The following is a 17,463-nucleotide window of genomic DNA, read 5'->3' as shown; positions in this document are numbered from 1 at the left end:
TTTTTTAAAATTGAAAAATGGTCCTCATATCCTCCACTAGTGCAACTTTTTAAAAAGGTGTTGGAGCTGCAGGGTTGCTGAAGGGCCCTCAAAAGATGGCAAAAGTTTCCCCTAGCAAGCCCAGTCAGACTTTCTAAGCCTATTCTTTTTCTGTTGTTTTGCTTTTTTTTAAGTGTAGGGTCTCTTGTGAGTTATAAGATGATTTGCCCCTACCTATCACAACTACAATGGTCATCTGGAAAAGCCTTCTTGCCAGTGCCATTTGTAGTACAGTAGGATCCCACTGGCTGCAGGGGATTGGTTCCAAGCCCCACTCCCCTGGCCATGGATAGTGAAAAGTACGGATTATAGGTAACACAGTCTGTTGAACCTAGGACTCCCCTGGACTTATCATTTTTAGCTTGATGGGACCTCTATGAGTAAGAGCCTGATGATGATCCCCCCCTCTCTCACACACACACACACACACATACACACTAATCTCAACAACTTTGCAGATTTTCTTCAAAGACAATTAAGAATCCCTTTCCTTGTTTGCCTGGGAGTGTTGAGGAAGGGGCTAAATGGAAGGCAAAAGGGCAGGTGGTGGGAAACCTCTCCCAGGAGGCAGTTTGGCTTAGCTCATCACCCTTCCTCCTCTCTTGCCAGCAGTAATAATACAAGTGATGGAATGTTCAATACTAAGATGTACAGGAGCAGAACCAGCACACATTGGTTTCTGTCCTTTTATTAGAACTTCTTAAGAAACACACACCACATAGCCTTTATCTCATGAACACATAACCTTGTCCATTTTGTCTTGGAAGAACAATGTTTTAATGGACAGATGCTCAACATCCACCTAGGCTGAACAATTCAATCAGATTCAATTAAACAATCAAACATTTGCCATTACTAAATTAAAAGGAAATGGATTTCTGTCATTGCGAACACTGTTCTGTTCTAACACTACAAAAATAAGTCAACCGGCTTCTCAAAAATGGAGCAGGTGATCTAGTTGCTGTGTACTCTAACATCATTATCAACAGCAGCATCACTGTTCATCATAGGTGTGAAGACACTGAGAAACTGGTGAAACATGAAATCCATCTGGAAAATTCAGGTTTCTCTGTCACTGCCTGGGAACAGCTGGCTGGGAATGTGACTGCCCAGTAACTAGAAGAGAGTAACACCTGCAGTTTATCTTTCGTGAGCAAGGCCAAGTCAGCTTGTTCCCTGGTACTGTGCTAATTGGAAAAACAAACTTCAATTGTGTGAAGGGGAGAGCAGAAAGTGCTACAGCCTTTGTGAACATTTAAGGAAATTCAAAGCCTGATTTGCAGACCATTTGGAAGGATATAGAATGGGTTGTTTAATGTACAAAAGAGGTTCAGAAGTTACTTTAGTGGGCTTAGTTTACCTCTCAGGAAATACTGTGCTTAGTTGCTGTCCTGCTAAGCTGTGCCTGAAAGGATGCACTTTGTGCATGCCCCAGAACTATACTGACTCTATGCTAATGTGTGAGTATTAAGTAGATTAGATTAGCTTTGTTATTTTCTGGTGTGTTCTTTTGATTTCCTTTCATTTATTTTAAACTGTATTATGCTCCAAAGTGCTTTTAAAAATCTTTTTGGAACTTTTGCCTTTTTGCTTTTTCACTTACATTTATATTTTGTAGTTAATAAAATACAAACATATCTCCAAGCAACTATTGGGTTTTTGGTTCAGAGGATCTGTAGTACTAAAACCAGGTCTTGCCAGCTACTAGGAGTTTTGGTATTTTTGTAAGTGCGGTGGCAGCTCTAGCTTGTAAGTTGGACATAGTGGTTCTGAGTACCTAGCCTTGTGGATTTTTGGACTCCCTCGAAGCACAGCCAAGCCTGGGTAGACTGGAGTGCTGGGAGATACCAGGGCAGATAGATTCTCTAGTCATTACCACCTTTGACTCTCCTGGGTTCACTCATCACAAGATAAACAGAGTAGTGTGGCTCTGTGGCAAGGGAAGGACTCCCTGAATCCAAGTAATCATCATAAGGGAAACAGTCTATTATAAAGATAACCTCACCCATTGGATGCAATTTTATCTCTGAGGAGTAGGAACTGTTCGTAGATTTAATTTTCTGCCCATTCTTGCCCTGGTTTGAAGTTGTGTGTTTTATTCTCTTCCAGGTAAGATGAATCTCTTCCCTGGAGAGAAAAAATATATTGCTTATGTGCAAATGTAAATACGTTTATAGCTAAGCAAATTTATATTTGTTTATTGCTTAGCAATGAGAACAGAAGAACTAGGCTGAAGCAAAAGAGAAAAATTGCACACATTAATTGTTTTGCTAATTGGCTGCTCCCTTTGTTGACAGTATCACCTGATGTGCTTGATTTATTTGTAGGACATCAAACAACTGCTGACAACACCTGACATCCCCAGTGTCATAATGCATTTTGATTGTTGAGGTCAAGCCAGTATATTTACACATCTGAAACTAAACATATTTACATTCAGAATCCTATTTGTCTTGGCCAAACCAAATAATTCCTCATTCTGCTTATGTGTTTACTTTCCAATACACAAATCATTTATATCAGTTATGCACATTATAATGAGATCATGACTAGAAAGAGAAAGCTGGAGATTTGGTGAGCTTTATACCCCCTCCCTTGGCCTAACATCATACAACAACGGGGGGGGGGGAGAGGGCACTCAGGACATTTTAGAACCTTTAACAATAGATATCTCAGTAAGCTGCTGCTTTTGTTGTAGGATGGTGACCATTTTGAGTTCTTGCACAAATTGCATTAAACATGGCATTGGGGGACGTGGTAAATGGTTATGCCATCCTGGATGATGGATAGAGGGAACATCTGGGAGTGCTATGAATGGTGATGAACTCAATAGAGAAGAAGACAGGGTGAAGGCACACAGCATCCCCCATGGGTGCCACAATTTGTGGCAATGATGTCAATGTGCCATGCTTCAACACAAGCAATGTGAGAAAGGGACAGAGCTGATTTACAACAAAAATTCCAGGTGTGCTGGCCTGCCAAAGACCGACACTAGATGGTACAGCCAATACAATGTGTGGACTATAGTATAACCCGTAAAGTACGGGATTTAGGTAAGAAACAGAAAAGACAGGACATAGCTTTATTGCACATTTCTTTCTAACACACTTAAGAAGCAGCTGAGGCATTAAAATGTGGTGTCCATGTAGATATCAGATTGCCATGTCTCAGAAACAACTCAGGGAATCACTATGCTTTCTCCATGTGCCCAGGCAGGAAAACAAGTCTGAGGACAAATCATCCATGATTGATTTGTGTTGCTGGCATGCTTTTCAAGCCTGAGTTTCTTTACTCATTCCCAGCTGGCACCATGGCTCACTGGGTCAGCACTAAGGTATTTGTACACATGTTGTGTTGGTGGATTTTTGTTGTTGTTGTTGTTAATTCCTTTTATTTAGCAAAGCATAAAGATACCAGTTGCAGAACATGGGAAATATTAAAGAGAATGTCTAAAAGTTCCAGCTTCCACCCAGCCCCTTTTGTTCTCACAGTGACTAGCTTTTTTTATATAAAAATCACTAGCTTAAGGAGCAGAAGAAAAACATATTTATTTACCGTTTTGGAACTTCTGTTACAATCAGAAGAATAAAAAGGATAAAGAAAGAATTTTCAGTCTTCGGAGACTGAAATCCACCATGGTGGCCACATGGTCAGAGGTCAGGGAGAAAAGATTACATGTTTGCTCATGCTGGATGTCAGAGAAGAGAAAAGAGCAAACAAAACAAGTGGAAGCAAACAAACAGAAAAAGGGCATAGGGATTTGCATCAACCCCAAGAAAATGACTTTACTAATAGGTTAGTGGCAAGGCATAATTATGTTAGGCTGTGACGCTCCCTTCCCATTGAAACTCAGTATTAGGTGGCATGCAAGATTGTCACAAGGACCCACCCTCAGTCTTTGGCCCTGAAATCTCACAGAATGGGGTCCTGGTGAGAGGCAAATGTGGTTGTTTTCACTGTGTGCCTGTGTGTGTTTCTTTAAGTGTCAAGTATTCAGTTCATATATTAACAGTCTGGTGTGCCTCAGAAAACGCAGTTCTGAGGTTTCATTTTTCATATATGAAGAGGCTGTTCCCTCCTGCCGCCCTCCTCCACGCATTGGGAGATGACAAGCCTGTAAGTACTGGTTGAAAGTTGAACAATTGCTCAGTATGAATTACCCCATCATTTCCATTTCTCCCAACAGCCTTGGGGTTTCAGATTCACAAGGTGAAAATCACTACATGTCACTCTGTACTGTGGTTCATAAGGCATGTGTGTGCACTTTTAAATGAAATGTGCATACTGTGTGTTAAAAGGCATATATTTTCTAAACCCAGTGTGATCTGGTTGGGACTTTGATATGGGGGGGGGGGGAGAGAAAGCATTTCCTCAATTTATTGTACTGGAATGAATTTTTTTTCATAAACACTGTTTTTAGAGCGCCACACTTCAAGACTCCAGCTCCCAACACGATTCATCCATCTGTCTTTGCCGTGCCCACACACCTTTTAAAAATATGCTTCTGCTTATTTTATACAGCAGAATCCATATGGTCATATGGTTTATGGCAATGTTGGGCACCATATGGCAGTAGTGGGCTGTGAAGAACAAAAACCCAAAATAGGTCCTACTGAGATCCAGCAGCTACAGCTTGGTGCAAAAGGTATGTTGATAGAATGGAAGAATTATGAGGCCCAGCCTATGTTTTGTGGATCAAAACAGAAATAAGATCAAAGGAAGTTCACATCAAATTCCATTCCTAGTTATCCCCAAGTATCTTGATTGTAGGACTGGTGGCTCAGAATCTCAAGCAGGCCACACATCACCCTGCCATGGTTGGATTAGGTCCTCTCCTGGGTGAACCACAAGCTACCACAGCATTTTAGCAAACTAATGCAAATTGGGCAGGGGAAGATGTTTTGCTGCTGGCATTATGAAAGAGAGAGAGAGAAAAAAAATTATTATTTCCTTTTTTATTGAGATACCTTTTCCAAATAAATCTGGGGGCTGTCTCTTGGGATTTCTTAGAGCTTTCATGACGATTTATTCTCGAAGAAAAGCCAAGATGTTCAAGATTGTTACAATGTCTGGGCAGAATAGCACAGCTACCAGCCCTGCACAGGATTCCCCTGAAAAGGGCAGAAGCAACACCAATTGGGATTTTTACAATTCCTTCAAAGAAAGACATCTTTCCTGTGCAGGATTTGCTGAAAAGAATATTACACTGCACAGAATTTGGCACTTTCATTTGCAGAATAATAGGTGAAGAAACAAACAGCAGGATATATGAGTCTGGGTTCCCAGTTTTGCAGGAAGCTAGGAATTCTTGTTGAGACGACTCAGTAGGAAGTCTCAGTATGGCAAGATTTGAAAAATTTCTAAGAATTAAAAAAATTCTTGTGTGCTCAGCATGTCCTCGCCTCAGTGAACAGATAGCTCAGTGGTTTAGGCATCTGGCCGCAGAGGCAAGGGTTGGGAGTTTGATTCCTCCCTGTGCCTCCTTGACATGGGCTGGACTCAATGACCTATTCTATAGGGTCCCTTCCAGTCCTGCAGTTTTAAGTTGATGATAATGATGATGATATATGCAAACATAGGGAAGATAGGGAATATGAAATTTAATGGAAGTAGGAAAGCTAAAGCATGGGGTATGGCCTTATCAGTGATTGTTAAGGAGAAGTGACAGGGGTATTAAGGAAGACCTCCCAATAATTGATACGCAACAAGTACATCCAAACACAGATAAAGGGATGAATGCAAGTATGCTGGGGGAAAATATTCATCCAAGGCCAGTATTAGGGTAGGGCCCATAGCTGGTCCAGGGTGGAATCAGAACGGGCCTAGGGAATAGCCACAGATAAGTTGTTAGTCTTTAAGCTAACATAGGTCTCTTCTTATTTTGGCTGCAACTGGCAAATGTGGCAACCTCATTGTAAATTTTGATTCTTCTTTTGTAGGGTTGAGTGACTGAGTGAAAGTGTTCGATTCGCAGGTTTTGTATAGACCTATGGACGTAGACCAGGCAGGTAAAGCATTTGCCCTGATAGATCCATTTCCCACAAATGGGATACCAGATAATACTGTAAGTTATGAAAAAAAGAATGTGGGATCAAATTTAACTTCCTGGTTATGTGAATGTAAAGCACTGAATGAGTTGTATCCAGAATCTGCCATCTACAAACAGGATACATCCTTGTCATTACAGAGGGTTTCTGCTCCAGTACATCATTTTCAGTTGCCAGGATGAAGAAAGAGGCAGTCCTTCCAACTTCTTATGTGGCTCCCTCCTGCCCTTGAAAATCTGCTTTGGAGGGGCAGAGAAAGGCAATGCCTCATACAGTGTGCCAAGGAGCTATGGTCAGTTTCTGGCAAGAATTGGAAAAGATGGCTTCTTCCCCTCCTTCCCAGATCATGATTTTTTTGACTACAGCTCCCAGAATCCTCTAGCCAGTATGGCCACTGATTCTCAATCTAAGCCATCGGTTGCTATGTATGCTCAGTTTCATTTCCCTGTTTTGTCTGCTGTGAGCATCATTCACTGTTGATTACAAGCAATGTGGGAGACACAGCAAGGTTATTTGCATTAAATGGGTCTCTGAGGAAAGTTTCTGGGACTAGGATTTTAAAAAAACGATGGCAAGATAGGGCTGGTGCTTTTTGTTTAAATGAGTGCTCATTGTAGTACATACAGTATTCACATTAAAAGAACTAAGACATTTTTGCAAAGAAGCAAGGATGCTGATTCAGGCCAAGGAGAACATAATATAACATCTTAAGTATATTGTTTCATTTGACTTTGTAATTGTCTCAGAGAGTAGGGAAAATTGAGTGTGAAATTGTTTGGCTAGTGAGCAATCTTAACAGTCCTTCCTTAAGACTTTCCTAAGGGACAAGGAGGTAGAAAAAAAAATTTTGTTATAAATTAGCTGATCCTTCCAGTATAAAAGGGAAATGCAACTACAGCGAGGATGGTACAATTATGTTTCCTTTTCATTAGAAAGATTGGAAAAAAATCAGGCAAATTGACTGGATATGATTTAAAGAACCTCATGAATTTGTCCAAGTAATTCCAGCACTAGGATTTCTCTAATTTCCTCCTCTGGCTTCCCCTTTTTGCACTGCATCAGAGATAAGATTGTAAAGATCCCCTGCCATCAGATACTGGCTTTCCTTTCATTTTTTCCTCTTCCCTTTTATAAACAGAAAGGTCTGCACTGGAAATAGGAATAGAAAAATCTGGTTTCCTCTGAATTTGCTAAAACGTCATATCCTTTCCATTCCGGATACAAACTTCGCAAATGGTGATAAATCCTTCCAAAATGTGAAAATGCACAAAAATTCTCACAATCTTACCTATCAGGGTGAAAACTTCTGAAAGTTTTCATTTTCACTTGTGTGGGAAATCCTTAGCAAGAGTGGGGGATCATCACCAAAACTCACCTCACTCTCTGTTCACCTGACAAAATCCTACACTAGACCAAAAAGAATTCTTTTAGCAGAGGAATGTCAGCCGGGTACCGCCTGGTTCACAAGAACAATAATTAGCTACACCCTGACCAGTGGACCTCACTTTGATATATATGCATATTATCAAAATCCAGTGTTCTATATACGTAGGACCAGAAACAATGAGCAGAATTGCACAAAGAGCCTGCAAACTGAACCAGTTCAAACTCCTTGGAAGTTCATTTCTACACATGCAAATAATACTCGCTTAATTCTCCATTCACTCTGATTTGGCTATCTTGACATCATGAAAAGGAGTTTTCAAGCCCTACAAGCTTTCTCACCTCCAGGTGAGAGCAAGACAAGGGGGGCTATTTTTTTTGGTTAACATTGTTGTAATTTGCTCTGCAGAAATCTTGTGGCCTCTCCCTTTGAGAAGCAAAGCAAACGTAGCCATGCATAAACCCTGACACATGCTTAGAGTGAGCACAGAATGATTGTTTGTTTTTTTAAAAAGATGGAAACAGTCTCTCTGATGTGTCTATTCCTTTATGCAACAAAGTAGTCAAAGTTGTGTTCAGTGGTTAAAACATTATTTGTGAAATCTGATCACACACACGCACACACTAATGCTACAGATTACTTCACCCTCTTGTAATTTAGCAGTTCCTTGTCTTCACATGTGAAGGCAGACAAACAAGGATTTACATCTCCATCTCTCTTCCTTTCCTAAAGAATCCTGGGAACATGTACTTTTCAGTTAAACATCCTTGTCTTATATAAAATATCCCCAATAAAATTTTCACCACCATCTCCAAACTAATGATCCTCCTCGTCATATTGGGCCTGCAGAGCTGGAAGGGACCCATCCAGATTCGTTGCAGAATGTGGAACACTTTAGCCCAGCCATTCTCAACTTTTTTTTGGCCACAGCCATAAACACATTATGTAAGAAGTAAAGTGGTGCCTCGCTTGACGACGTTAATTTGTTCCAGCAAAATCGCTGTAGAGCAAAAATGTCATCAAACGAAATTTAAAAACCCATTGAAATGCATTGAAAACCGTTCTATATAGATTGGATCAGGATTGTATACATTGCATAACCAATCTTATAAGGTGGTGTGTGAAGAACTGTTTCCAGTCTGTGGCCCCCATCAAATGTGCCAGGGTCCCCTAGGGAGCCATATGGTCCCTGTTGAGAATGGCTACTTTAGACCATCCCCACCCCCTGGTCCCTCAGCCAGCATAGTCAGTGGAAGTTGTGTCTCTGAGTTGTTCTTCACAAAAGTAACTTTTCCAGGCCCTGATCTATTGAGAAAAACCATGGCATTTAGGCTGGTATAAAACAGATGCATGCTTTTAGTAAGAGTGGTCCGAAGACGATGGTGTCCCACACTCTATGGTGGGCTGGTGAAGAATGAAAGCTACATGAACTCAAGAAATTTCAGTATAAATGATTTCCTGGCCACACGTCTTTGCTCCCATTAGGTGACTTGGCTGTTTAACAGGGCTAAAAGGACGATCCAAAGAAAATAACTCCAAGCAAAAGAGAAGAAAAACAAAATGGACAAACATCATGCTGCTTGCGCCCAAAGCAAACACAGTAGAATAGTTTAAACAATCATCTTGACATTTCATCATTTCACACAGAATACTTCCATTTTCAGTTCTATTCATTTTGACACTCACTTGTCACCTGTCATTATACACTCTTTTGTGTTTTCCACTTTGAACGTGGCAATTGCTTCTAGCTCTTACAAATAATTTTTTTTTAAAAAAGAATCCTGTATAATTACCTTGTGAAGTCTGTCATCTCCATCATAATCACACACATCTGCTTAGCCAGTACGATGATGTCGTTGCTGGTATCATCCCATATCTCAATTTCTGCGTCAAGCTTACTCTTGACTTTCCTAAAGTCAGCTACTTGTTCCGCGATCTTTTCTTTCTCAGCCTCTGGCAACTGAGTCATTTTTGCCTGCAATGAAAGATAATTGGATTTGCCAAACATCTGCCTTTGTCAGACTGTGTCCTCTTCTAAAGGAAGGCAAGCGGACATTAGCAAACAATGTCTGTGATAAGATGTCATTTTGAAACAACAGCTGAAATATGATCTCCATATCTTTGGCCCATAAGGCATGACTGGTCTTGGATCACGAAGTTTCCAGAGCCATAACTTTTATTTATTTATTTATTTAACTTATATGCCGCCCACACTACCCAAAGGTCTCTGGGCAGCTTACAACAATTTCAATTTAATTAAAAATATATAAAGATAAAACAATTAAAATACAATTAAAAATACAGTGCTCTAAAAATTGACATCAGGACCCACAGTTGATATTATTTCAATTAAAAATCTTCTGGAACAGGAAGGTTTTGACCTGGAACTGAAATGTCATCAACGTCAGTGGCAGATGAATCTAACTTGGGACAGCGTTTTGTAGTCTGGGGGCAGCTGCCAAAAAGGCCCTTTGTCTTCAAGCCATCCCTTTTACCTCTTTGAGGGATGGCTCTTTCAGGAGGGCCCCCTGACTAGATCTTAACTGCCATGTAGATTCATATGGAAGGAGGCAGTCCTTCAGGTATCCAGGGTCCAAGCCGTTTAGGGTTTTATATGTCAAAACAAGCAGAATTGGACCCGGGCAGCAAATGGTAGCCAATGTAATTTGAACAGAATTGGCCTGATGTGTTCCCTAGCGGCCCGACTGCTCACCAGCCACGCAGCATGATTCTAAACCAGTGGCAGTCGCTGGATCATCTTCAAAGGCAGCCCCACGTACAGCACAATGCAGTACTCTATACAGGATATTACCAGTGCATGTGTAACTATCATAAGACTCTGCTCGTCCAGGTAGGGCTGTAGCTGGTATAATTTCTGCAGCTGAAGGAAGGCGCCCCAGCCACTAAGTCCACCTGGGCTTCCAGAGTTAGACCATCACTAACTGTTCTACATAGAACTATCCATTATCTCCATCACATCTTCAGAATGTTCTCAAGCCAGCAACAGTACATGAGGAGGGTGGAATGCCATATCCCCATGTTGTAGTCCTGACAACAGCATGTGAGAATATTAACTCCTTCTCCCTATGTCACAGTCCAGATGACAATCAGTAGCTATGTACTGGCCACCTAGCAACCCCCTAGTATCATTAAATATGGTCACACTTTTAACATGCCATTTATGTCACAATATGGTACAGCCATATATGTCATGGCATGTTATTACATCAGAACATGTTACCCTGTTTCCCTCCAAATTAAAACCTAACCTGAAAATAAGCACGAATATGATTTTTAGGATGCTCATAATATAAGTCCTACTCCAAAAATAAGTGCTAGTTAAGTGAAAACCCGCCCTTCACCATTGTGCAGCAACCAGAAGAAGATGACATGACTGTATTTGAATACATGCATATTGTTGTACATGTGTTCCGCTAGGGAACACATCAGGCCAATTCTGTTCAAATTACATTGGCCTGGGAACAGCCTGACTCTAGCACCGAACAGCTGACTGACCACATGACTGCTGCCTCTCAAAATGGCTGCCGCCTCTCCAAAATGGCTGCCGCCTCTCTGCTGTTCCTTCTTCCAGCAAACCCTGGCTCTCTGCGAAAAGGAACCAAAAGGGGCAAAAGGAACTCTCCCCATGATGCAGCCAAAGCAGAATCACGCAGGCGGAAGAGGGGGTAGTCTTATACAGCAAGTATATAACAAACTCTACATTCTGAGTGGGAATGTTTGGGGGTCGTCTTATACGCCCAGTCGCCTTATACACCGGCAAATACGATAGATAGATATATAGATAGACAGACAGACAGACAGACAGACAGACAGATGTTCATGCCTGACATACGCAGAAAAGAAAACTACTCACATGAGTAATCACCATGGAACAAATTAAATATTGTCATCATCTGGAATATAGGTAGGTAGGGATGAAAGCTGTCTCTCATAACTTTTATGGTTTTGCTAGAAACAAAGAGCAACCTGAGCCCTCTCTCGGGGGTGTTCCCACGGCCTCCCCTATAACTAAAGAGATCCTTTATACAGCAGAATAAAATGTTCCTCCTAAAGTCATCCTTTTATTGGGTTCCCTGCACTGTTGGACCAATGGGCTTCCTTTCACTGCATAGTCCTACCAAAAACTTCTCCTGAAGGTCTGGAGACCTTTGAGGAAAGAACTGCCAATAATAAGAGATATTAGAATTGCCGCCACTGCTGCCACCACCACTACCACTACCACTACCACTACCACTACCACTACCACTACCACTACTACTACTACTACTACTACTACTACTACTACTACTACTACTACTACTACTACTACTACTACTACTACTACTACTACTACTACTACTACTAATACTAATACTAATAATAATAATAATAATAATAATAATAATAATAATAATAATAATAATAATAATAATAATAATAATAATAATAATAATAATAATAATAATGAGACCTAGCAGTTTAAACAAGTGGAAAGTCCAAACAAATAACTTTTTCAAGATCTACTTATAGTATATTGTAGTGAAAAAGCAAACATCACATACTACATCACCAGTTAAAGAATACACAAGGAAATATGTGCTTACATTGGTTGTGCATCTAAAAACATTTAACTCATTTGCCAGGGCTCAGAACAAAGGTTCTGTACCTGCAGCCATCCCCATTTGCTCAGATGATTTTTGTATGTTCCGTTGCTCTTGTGAAAGTTTTTAATACAAGCCGGATTGTGACTATCTATCTATCGATCGATCGATCGATCGATCGATCGATCTATCTATCTATCTATCTATCTATCTATCTATCTATCTATCTATCTATCTATCTATCTATCTATCTATCTATCTATCTATCTATCTATCTATCTATCTATCTATCTATCTATCTATCTATCTATCTATCTATCTATCTATCTATCTATCTAATTCATATGCTCACCCTTCCTTGTAAACAGCCCAGTGCAACTACAAACCTACATGAAATATAACACATAAGCACCATCAAAATCATAATTCAAAAATCTGAAATACTTAGCAAAAGGCAATAAAAGGATCAGCAAAAGTGGACAGATTGATATAACAGAATAGAATAAAAGTATCAGCAAAAATTGTGTGAATTTTAATGTGAGCCGCTTTGGGTCCCTTCTTGGGTGAAATGTGGCATATAAATAAAACTAATAATAATAATAAAAATAAAATCTGCAGACTATCAGCAGAGAGACAGCAGCAACAACAACAATAACAGAGAGACAGCAGCAGCAGCAACAATAACAACAATGTGCCATCATGTCAATGTTGAGTTATGGTGACCCCTTCTAGGATTTTCTAGATACGAAGTACTCAGGCGTGCTTTAATGTCCTCTTATTTTGGGGGACACCTTGGGACTGTGCAGATTGCCCAAGGCTAACCAGCCTGGCTCCCCTCCTTGGAGGCACAATGGTAAATTGAATTCCCCAAATACCTATATCATAGGTGAACCCTCTGAATGTCTTTCTGGTCAAAAAGGAGGGTAACTGATAAATCATTTTCCCCATGCAATTTGGACATTTTTCAAGTCATAATCAAACCATGAGATGAGTTTGCTGCATAGTGTTAATGTGAACTGGCCTCATGTAATCTGGGCTACATTTTAATTAACTGCTAATGTCTCAATTGTTTTTCTTAATGAATGGATGCATGGAAAGAACAAAAAATGTGAGGCAAGAATAACACCACAGAAAGCAAGCCTTTTCTATTGAAGATTTTTTTCCTCTCAAAAAGAGAGGACAGCTCACACGGATATGAGACATAAATGCAGAGGCTTTTGCAATGAGCTGTGAATAAATTCTACAGTTATGTTGGATGAATTATTTAAAATCATGCAAATTGTGAAGGAGAGGAAAACCTCTCTTCAGCTTTACAATTCTGCCCTACTTCAGGCAAACACAATGAATTCATTGCAAAACAGCTTCCATATGTCGCAGACATTTGTAGGGTCCATGACCTTACCTGGCAGGACAACCACCGTACCATACATTTAAGGCCCTAACAAGCCATGTGCTTTGAAGCAAGTTCCTTGAGATCATACATTCTTACTTTCTTTGTAACACTGCTCTCCACTGCTCATAAATCATGCACAATAATCAGACTACAGGGATTGATCTGTATGGAAATCTTCTCTGATGTCTAAGTCACAGATACAAGGACTTTCAAATATTGTCCCTCTTGAATGTGAAAAGTTGTGCCAGCTGAAAATGGAAATGAGGCTGACTCACAGCTCTGTTAAAGTAAATGTTGACATTCAAATCCAACACTTAAGTCTCACTCCCACTGCACACGTTTGAATGGCTCCTCCTCTTTTTCTCTTTGTATCCCTTCAATAGCCTTGATGCAACAATACTATGTTGCTAGCAGGAATGAATGAAATCAGTCGGTCTCTGGCCCATGGCACTGCATTCTGTGTGTTCCATTCAATTTCTACACCAGTACATTTTTTAAAAATATGAATGAAAAAAGTGTTCCACCAATGCATGAGATTCTGGATTTACCGAATTTAGGTATTTTCCTATTGATGAATGCATTTGTTTTATTTTTCAACTGCATGCACTTTGGCCATTTACGTTTTGAAATACAAATGTGAAAAATTTTCTGCACACTTCAACCAGATTTCTTTGTGTTCACCGTGTGTGCCACAGTCCACTGCCCATGTGTTTATCCTGGGTGTTCACTAACTCTTGCACATATAGAAACCCCATTACTTTCAATGGAATACTCCCCAACTCCAAGGTGGAGATCACATGGAATACAGTACTATGCCCATGAAGCTGTACAATCCATGTTTTACGACAACACTGTTGATGTAAATACAAAGAAACTGCAGATAATTTGAAATTTGGGAATGTGAGAATATTAATTCAGTTCTTTTTAAATAAAAATAATTTATCAAAATTTACAAATGTCTCCATATCCAGGCGATAAGGAAACTGATATCTTTAAAAACTGAAGATGGGAGAAATATTGACAACCGAATGCTAAAAAGTCTGAATGCTGGTGTATTCAACCACACTGGTGCGAAATTGGGATTTTTCACTTGATTTTTCTAACAGGCTTCTCACTTCTAACATAGAAGATACAACTTAATCTTTTCTATGCCGGGAATAGTTGTTTCCATTGAATTTGACTCACCCAAGTTGGAGTGACTGTGTGGGTGTCACGTTTTTTAAACAACTTACAAAACTCACAAATTTCTTCATATTCAGGGTGGAAAGAATGGAGGCTTTGAAAAACTGAAGGTATGATATAGCAAAATTGAATCCTATCCTAAAGAACAGAGGCTGAAATCTGGTGGTGTTTATTCTTCATTATACAATGGGCACAATTGGTAGAATATGTTCCCCCACTTTGCTGCATCCCTGCAAAATCACCCCTAGAAGGCTTGGAGATCTTTTCAGAGTAGGTTCAGAGGAGGCAATGAGGTGAGAAGAGGAAATGCATGTCCTGTTGTATACATGGATGTGGCATGGAACCCAGAATTTATTACATTACATTCATACCACCATCAACAAATCAGGATGAGATCAGTTTGCCCATTACTCGCTTTAACCACCATTCAGCAACAGACATAATGGATGATATTGATTAGAGTACTACAAAAAATAGAATACTTTAATATCCAAAAGGAATAAAGTCCTGAAAGTAAAATGAGTTGTAGCATGAACAACATTTGAACTGTTTAAAAATAAGGAAAGTAGTGGATGAATGAGGTTTTAGGAAAACTTTCTCTTATAATCTGTAATGAAAACACATGACATCTTCATTAATAAGCAAACTGCATGAAAGACTATTTTAGATTACAAGGAGCAACCTATATTTGTCTACAATATTTGTTCCAACATGTATTTATATTACTGATAACACTGTATGTTTCTACAGAGAAGACTTTTACATGTATTTTACTATATGATTTGCTTCATATACTGTTTTCTTTACTTCTAAATCGTTCTTGTGCTTTTCAGTCTATCTCATTATAAAAGCCTCTTTCTGGGTAATACAAGTATACACTATGTTGACTTTCAACAGATGTTTAATTTGTCAGACATATGGGAGCATTTCCCATCATTTTAATGTGATATAAAATATTAACTACTGTGTTTCCCCAAAAATAAGACAATATTAATTTTTGCTCCAAAAAAAGCAGTAGGACTTATTTTCAGGGGATGTTTTATTTTTTTTTAATGGATGACAACCTACCTTTATTCAAATATAGTCAGATCATCTTCTGGTTGCTGCACAATGGTGGAGGGCAGGCTTTCACTTAACTGGGGCTTATTTTGGGGGTAGGGCTCATATTACGAGCATCTTGAAAAATCATACTAGGGCTTATTTTCATGTTAGGTCTTATTTTGGAGGGAAACAGGATAACATGTTCTGATGTAATAACATGCCATGACATATACAACTGTACCATATTGGGACATAAATGGCATATTAAAAGTGTGACCATATTTAATGATACTATGGAAACAGGGTATGCATTTGTTTTCTAGTTACAATTGCTTCCAGTGCTTTGGGATTTAACATGGGGGCGCTCACTACCTTGGTACACGCTCTCGTAATCTCAAGATTACACCACTGTAACACGCTCTACGTGGGGCTGCCTTTGAGGCTGATGCGGAAACTTCAAGTGGTGCAGAATGCAGCAGCCAGACTCCTTACTGGAGTGAGAAAACACCAACATATTTCTCCTGTTCTGGCCAAACTGCACTGGCTGCCCATCCGTTTCCACATTGAATTCAAAGTTCTAATGCTTACCTATAAGGCCCTAAACGGTTTAGGACCTCGATACTTGGCGGAGCGCCTGCTCCCACCTAGATCTACTCAGAGTCAGGAGGTGAGGCTGAGGAGCCAGACGCCGAAGGAGGCCCAGAGGGAAAAGACTCGAAGCCAGGCCTTCTCGGCAGTGGCTCCTCGCCTTGGAACAACCTTCCTCCGGAGATTCGCGAGGCCCCAACGCTGGGTACTTTCAAATGCCAGCTGAAAACATGGATGTACATCCAGGCCTTCCCTCCTGTCAACTACTGATTTTTTTTTTTTTGCTTTGCTATTTATTATTTATTTATTCCTGCACTATTTGTTATTGTTGTATGTTAATGTTTTTATGTTTTTTTAATTGTTTTGATATTCTGTAAGCCGCCCAGAGTGGTAGAATATACCAGATGGGCGGGATATAAATCGAACAAATAAATAAATAAATAAATTTAATACATTGATTGTTGACAAAACCAAGCAACTTCCTCTTATCTTTTCCTTCTGCAGTTCAGAAGGCACTCTCAACTGGCACATGCAAGTGTCAATTGAGAGGCCAGTTCTGCTCCTCCTTCCTACCTCCTTGCTTGCGAATAATGAAAAAGGAATAAAATGTTCTCAGCAGCACTAAGTCTCAAACACCACATAAAAGTGGCAGCTTAATGAGATATTCTCTTTCCAAACTGGGAGAGTTCTTGCTATTCTCTCTGATAATGGATTAGAGTTAACAACAGACATTTTTCTCCCTGGCTCTTTTCCTCTGCCGCCCAATGGTCTAACGGGGATGCAAAAGGCCTGCAAGCCTCCATAGATGGATTCCTACTGTACAGACCACTAGCTTTCTCTTACACCATAATATATTAATGCTGTTACCCTTCAATTTTGGTGGCAACTAAAGTGGTATTACAAATCCAGCATATGTGTGTGTGTGTGTGTGTGTGTGTGTGTGTGTGTGTGTGTGCGTGCGTGTGTGTGCGTGTGTGTGTGTGTGTGTGTGCGCGCGCGCATGAATACAAGGTGTTAGCCACTGAGGTCCTGGGCAAAGGAACTCATTCACCCCAGTCCACAACAGGTGTTGCAACCTGTCATTCTAGCAGCTCACAGTATGGGGACAGGCACAGACAGTGAGCTAGTTCTAACCTTGACAGCTCTTAATTGCAGATGGGGACGAATATAAAAGCGATTCAGCTTTTT

The 17,463-nt window shown here is 40.1% G+C and overlaps 1 protein-coding gene across 5 annotated transcripts in view; it reads right to left on the bottom strand.

Moving 5' to 3' along the window:
- CTNNA3 (catenin alpha 3) overlaps positions 1 to 17,463 on the bottom strand; it is a 1,002,073-nt gene that overhangs the window by 54,694 nt on the left and 929,916 nt on the right. For all 5 annotated transcript variants that reach the window (XM_072995177.2, XM_072995180.2, XM_072995179.2 and 2 more), the window contains one exon: positions 9,264 to 9,445. In XM_072995177.2, coding sequence (XP_072851278.2) covers positions 9,264 to 9,445 — 182 coding nt within the window. The remainder of the gene's footprint in view (positions 1 to 9,263; positions 9,446 to 17,463) is intronic.

This window comes from Pogona vitticeps, chromosome 3 (genome assembly GCF_051106095.1).
Source record: "Pogona vitticeps strain Pit_001003342236 chromosome 3, PviZW2.1, whole genome shotgun sequence".
Lineage (NCBI taxonomy): Eukaryota > Metazoa > Chordata > Lepidosauria > Squamata > Agamidae > Pogona > Pogona vitticeps.
This window is presented reverse-complemented; position numbering and strand designations above follow the sequence as displayed.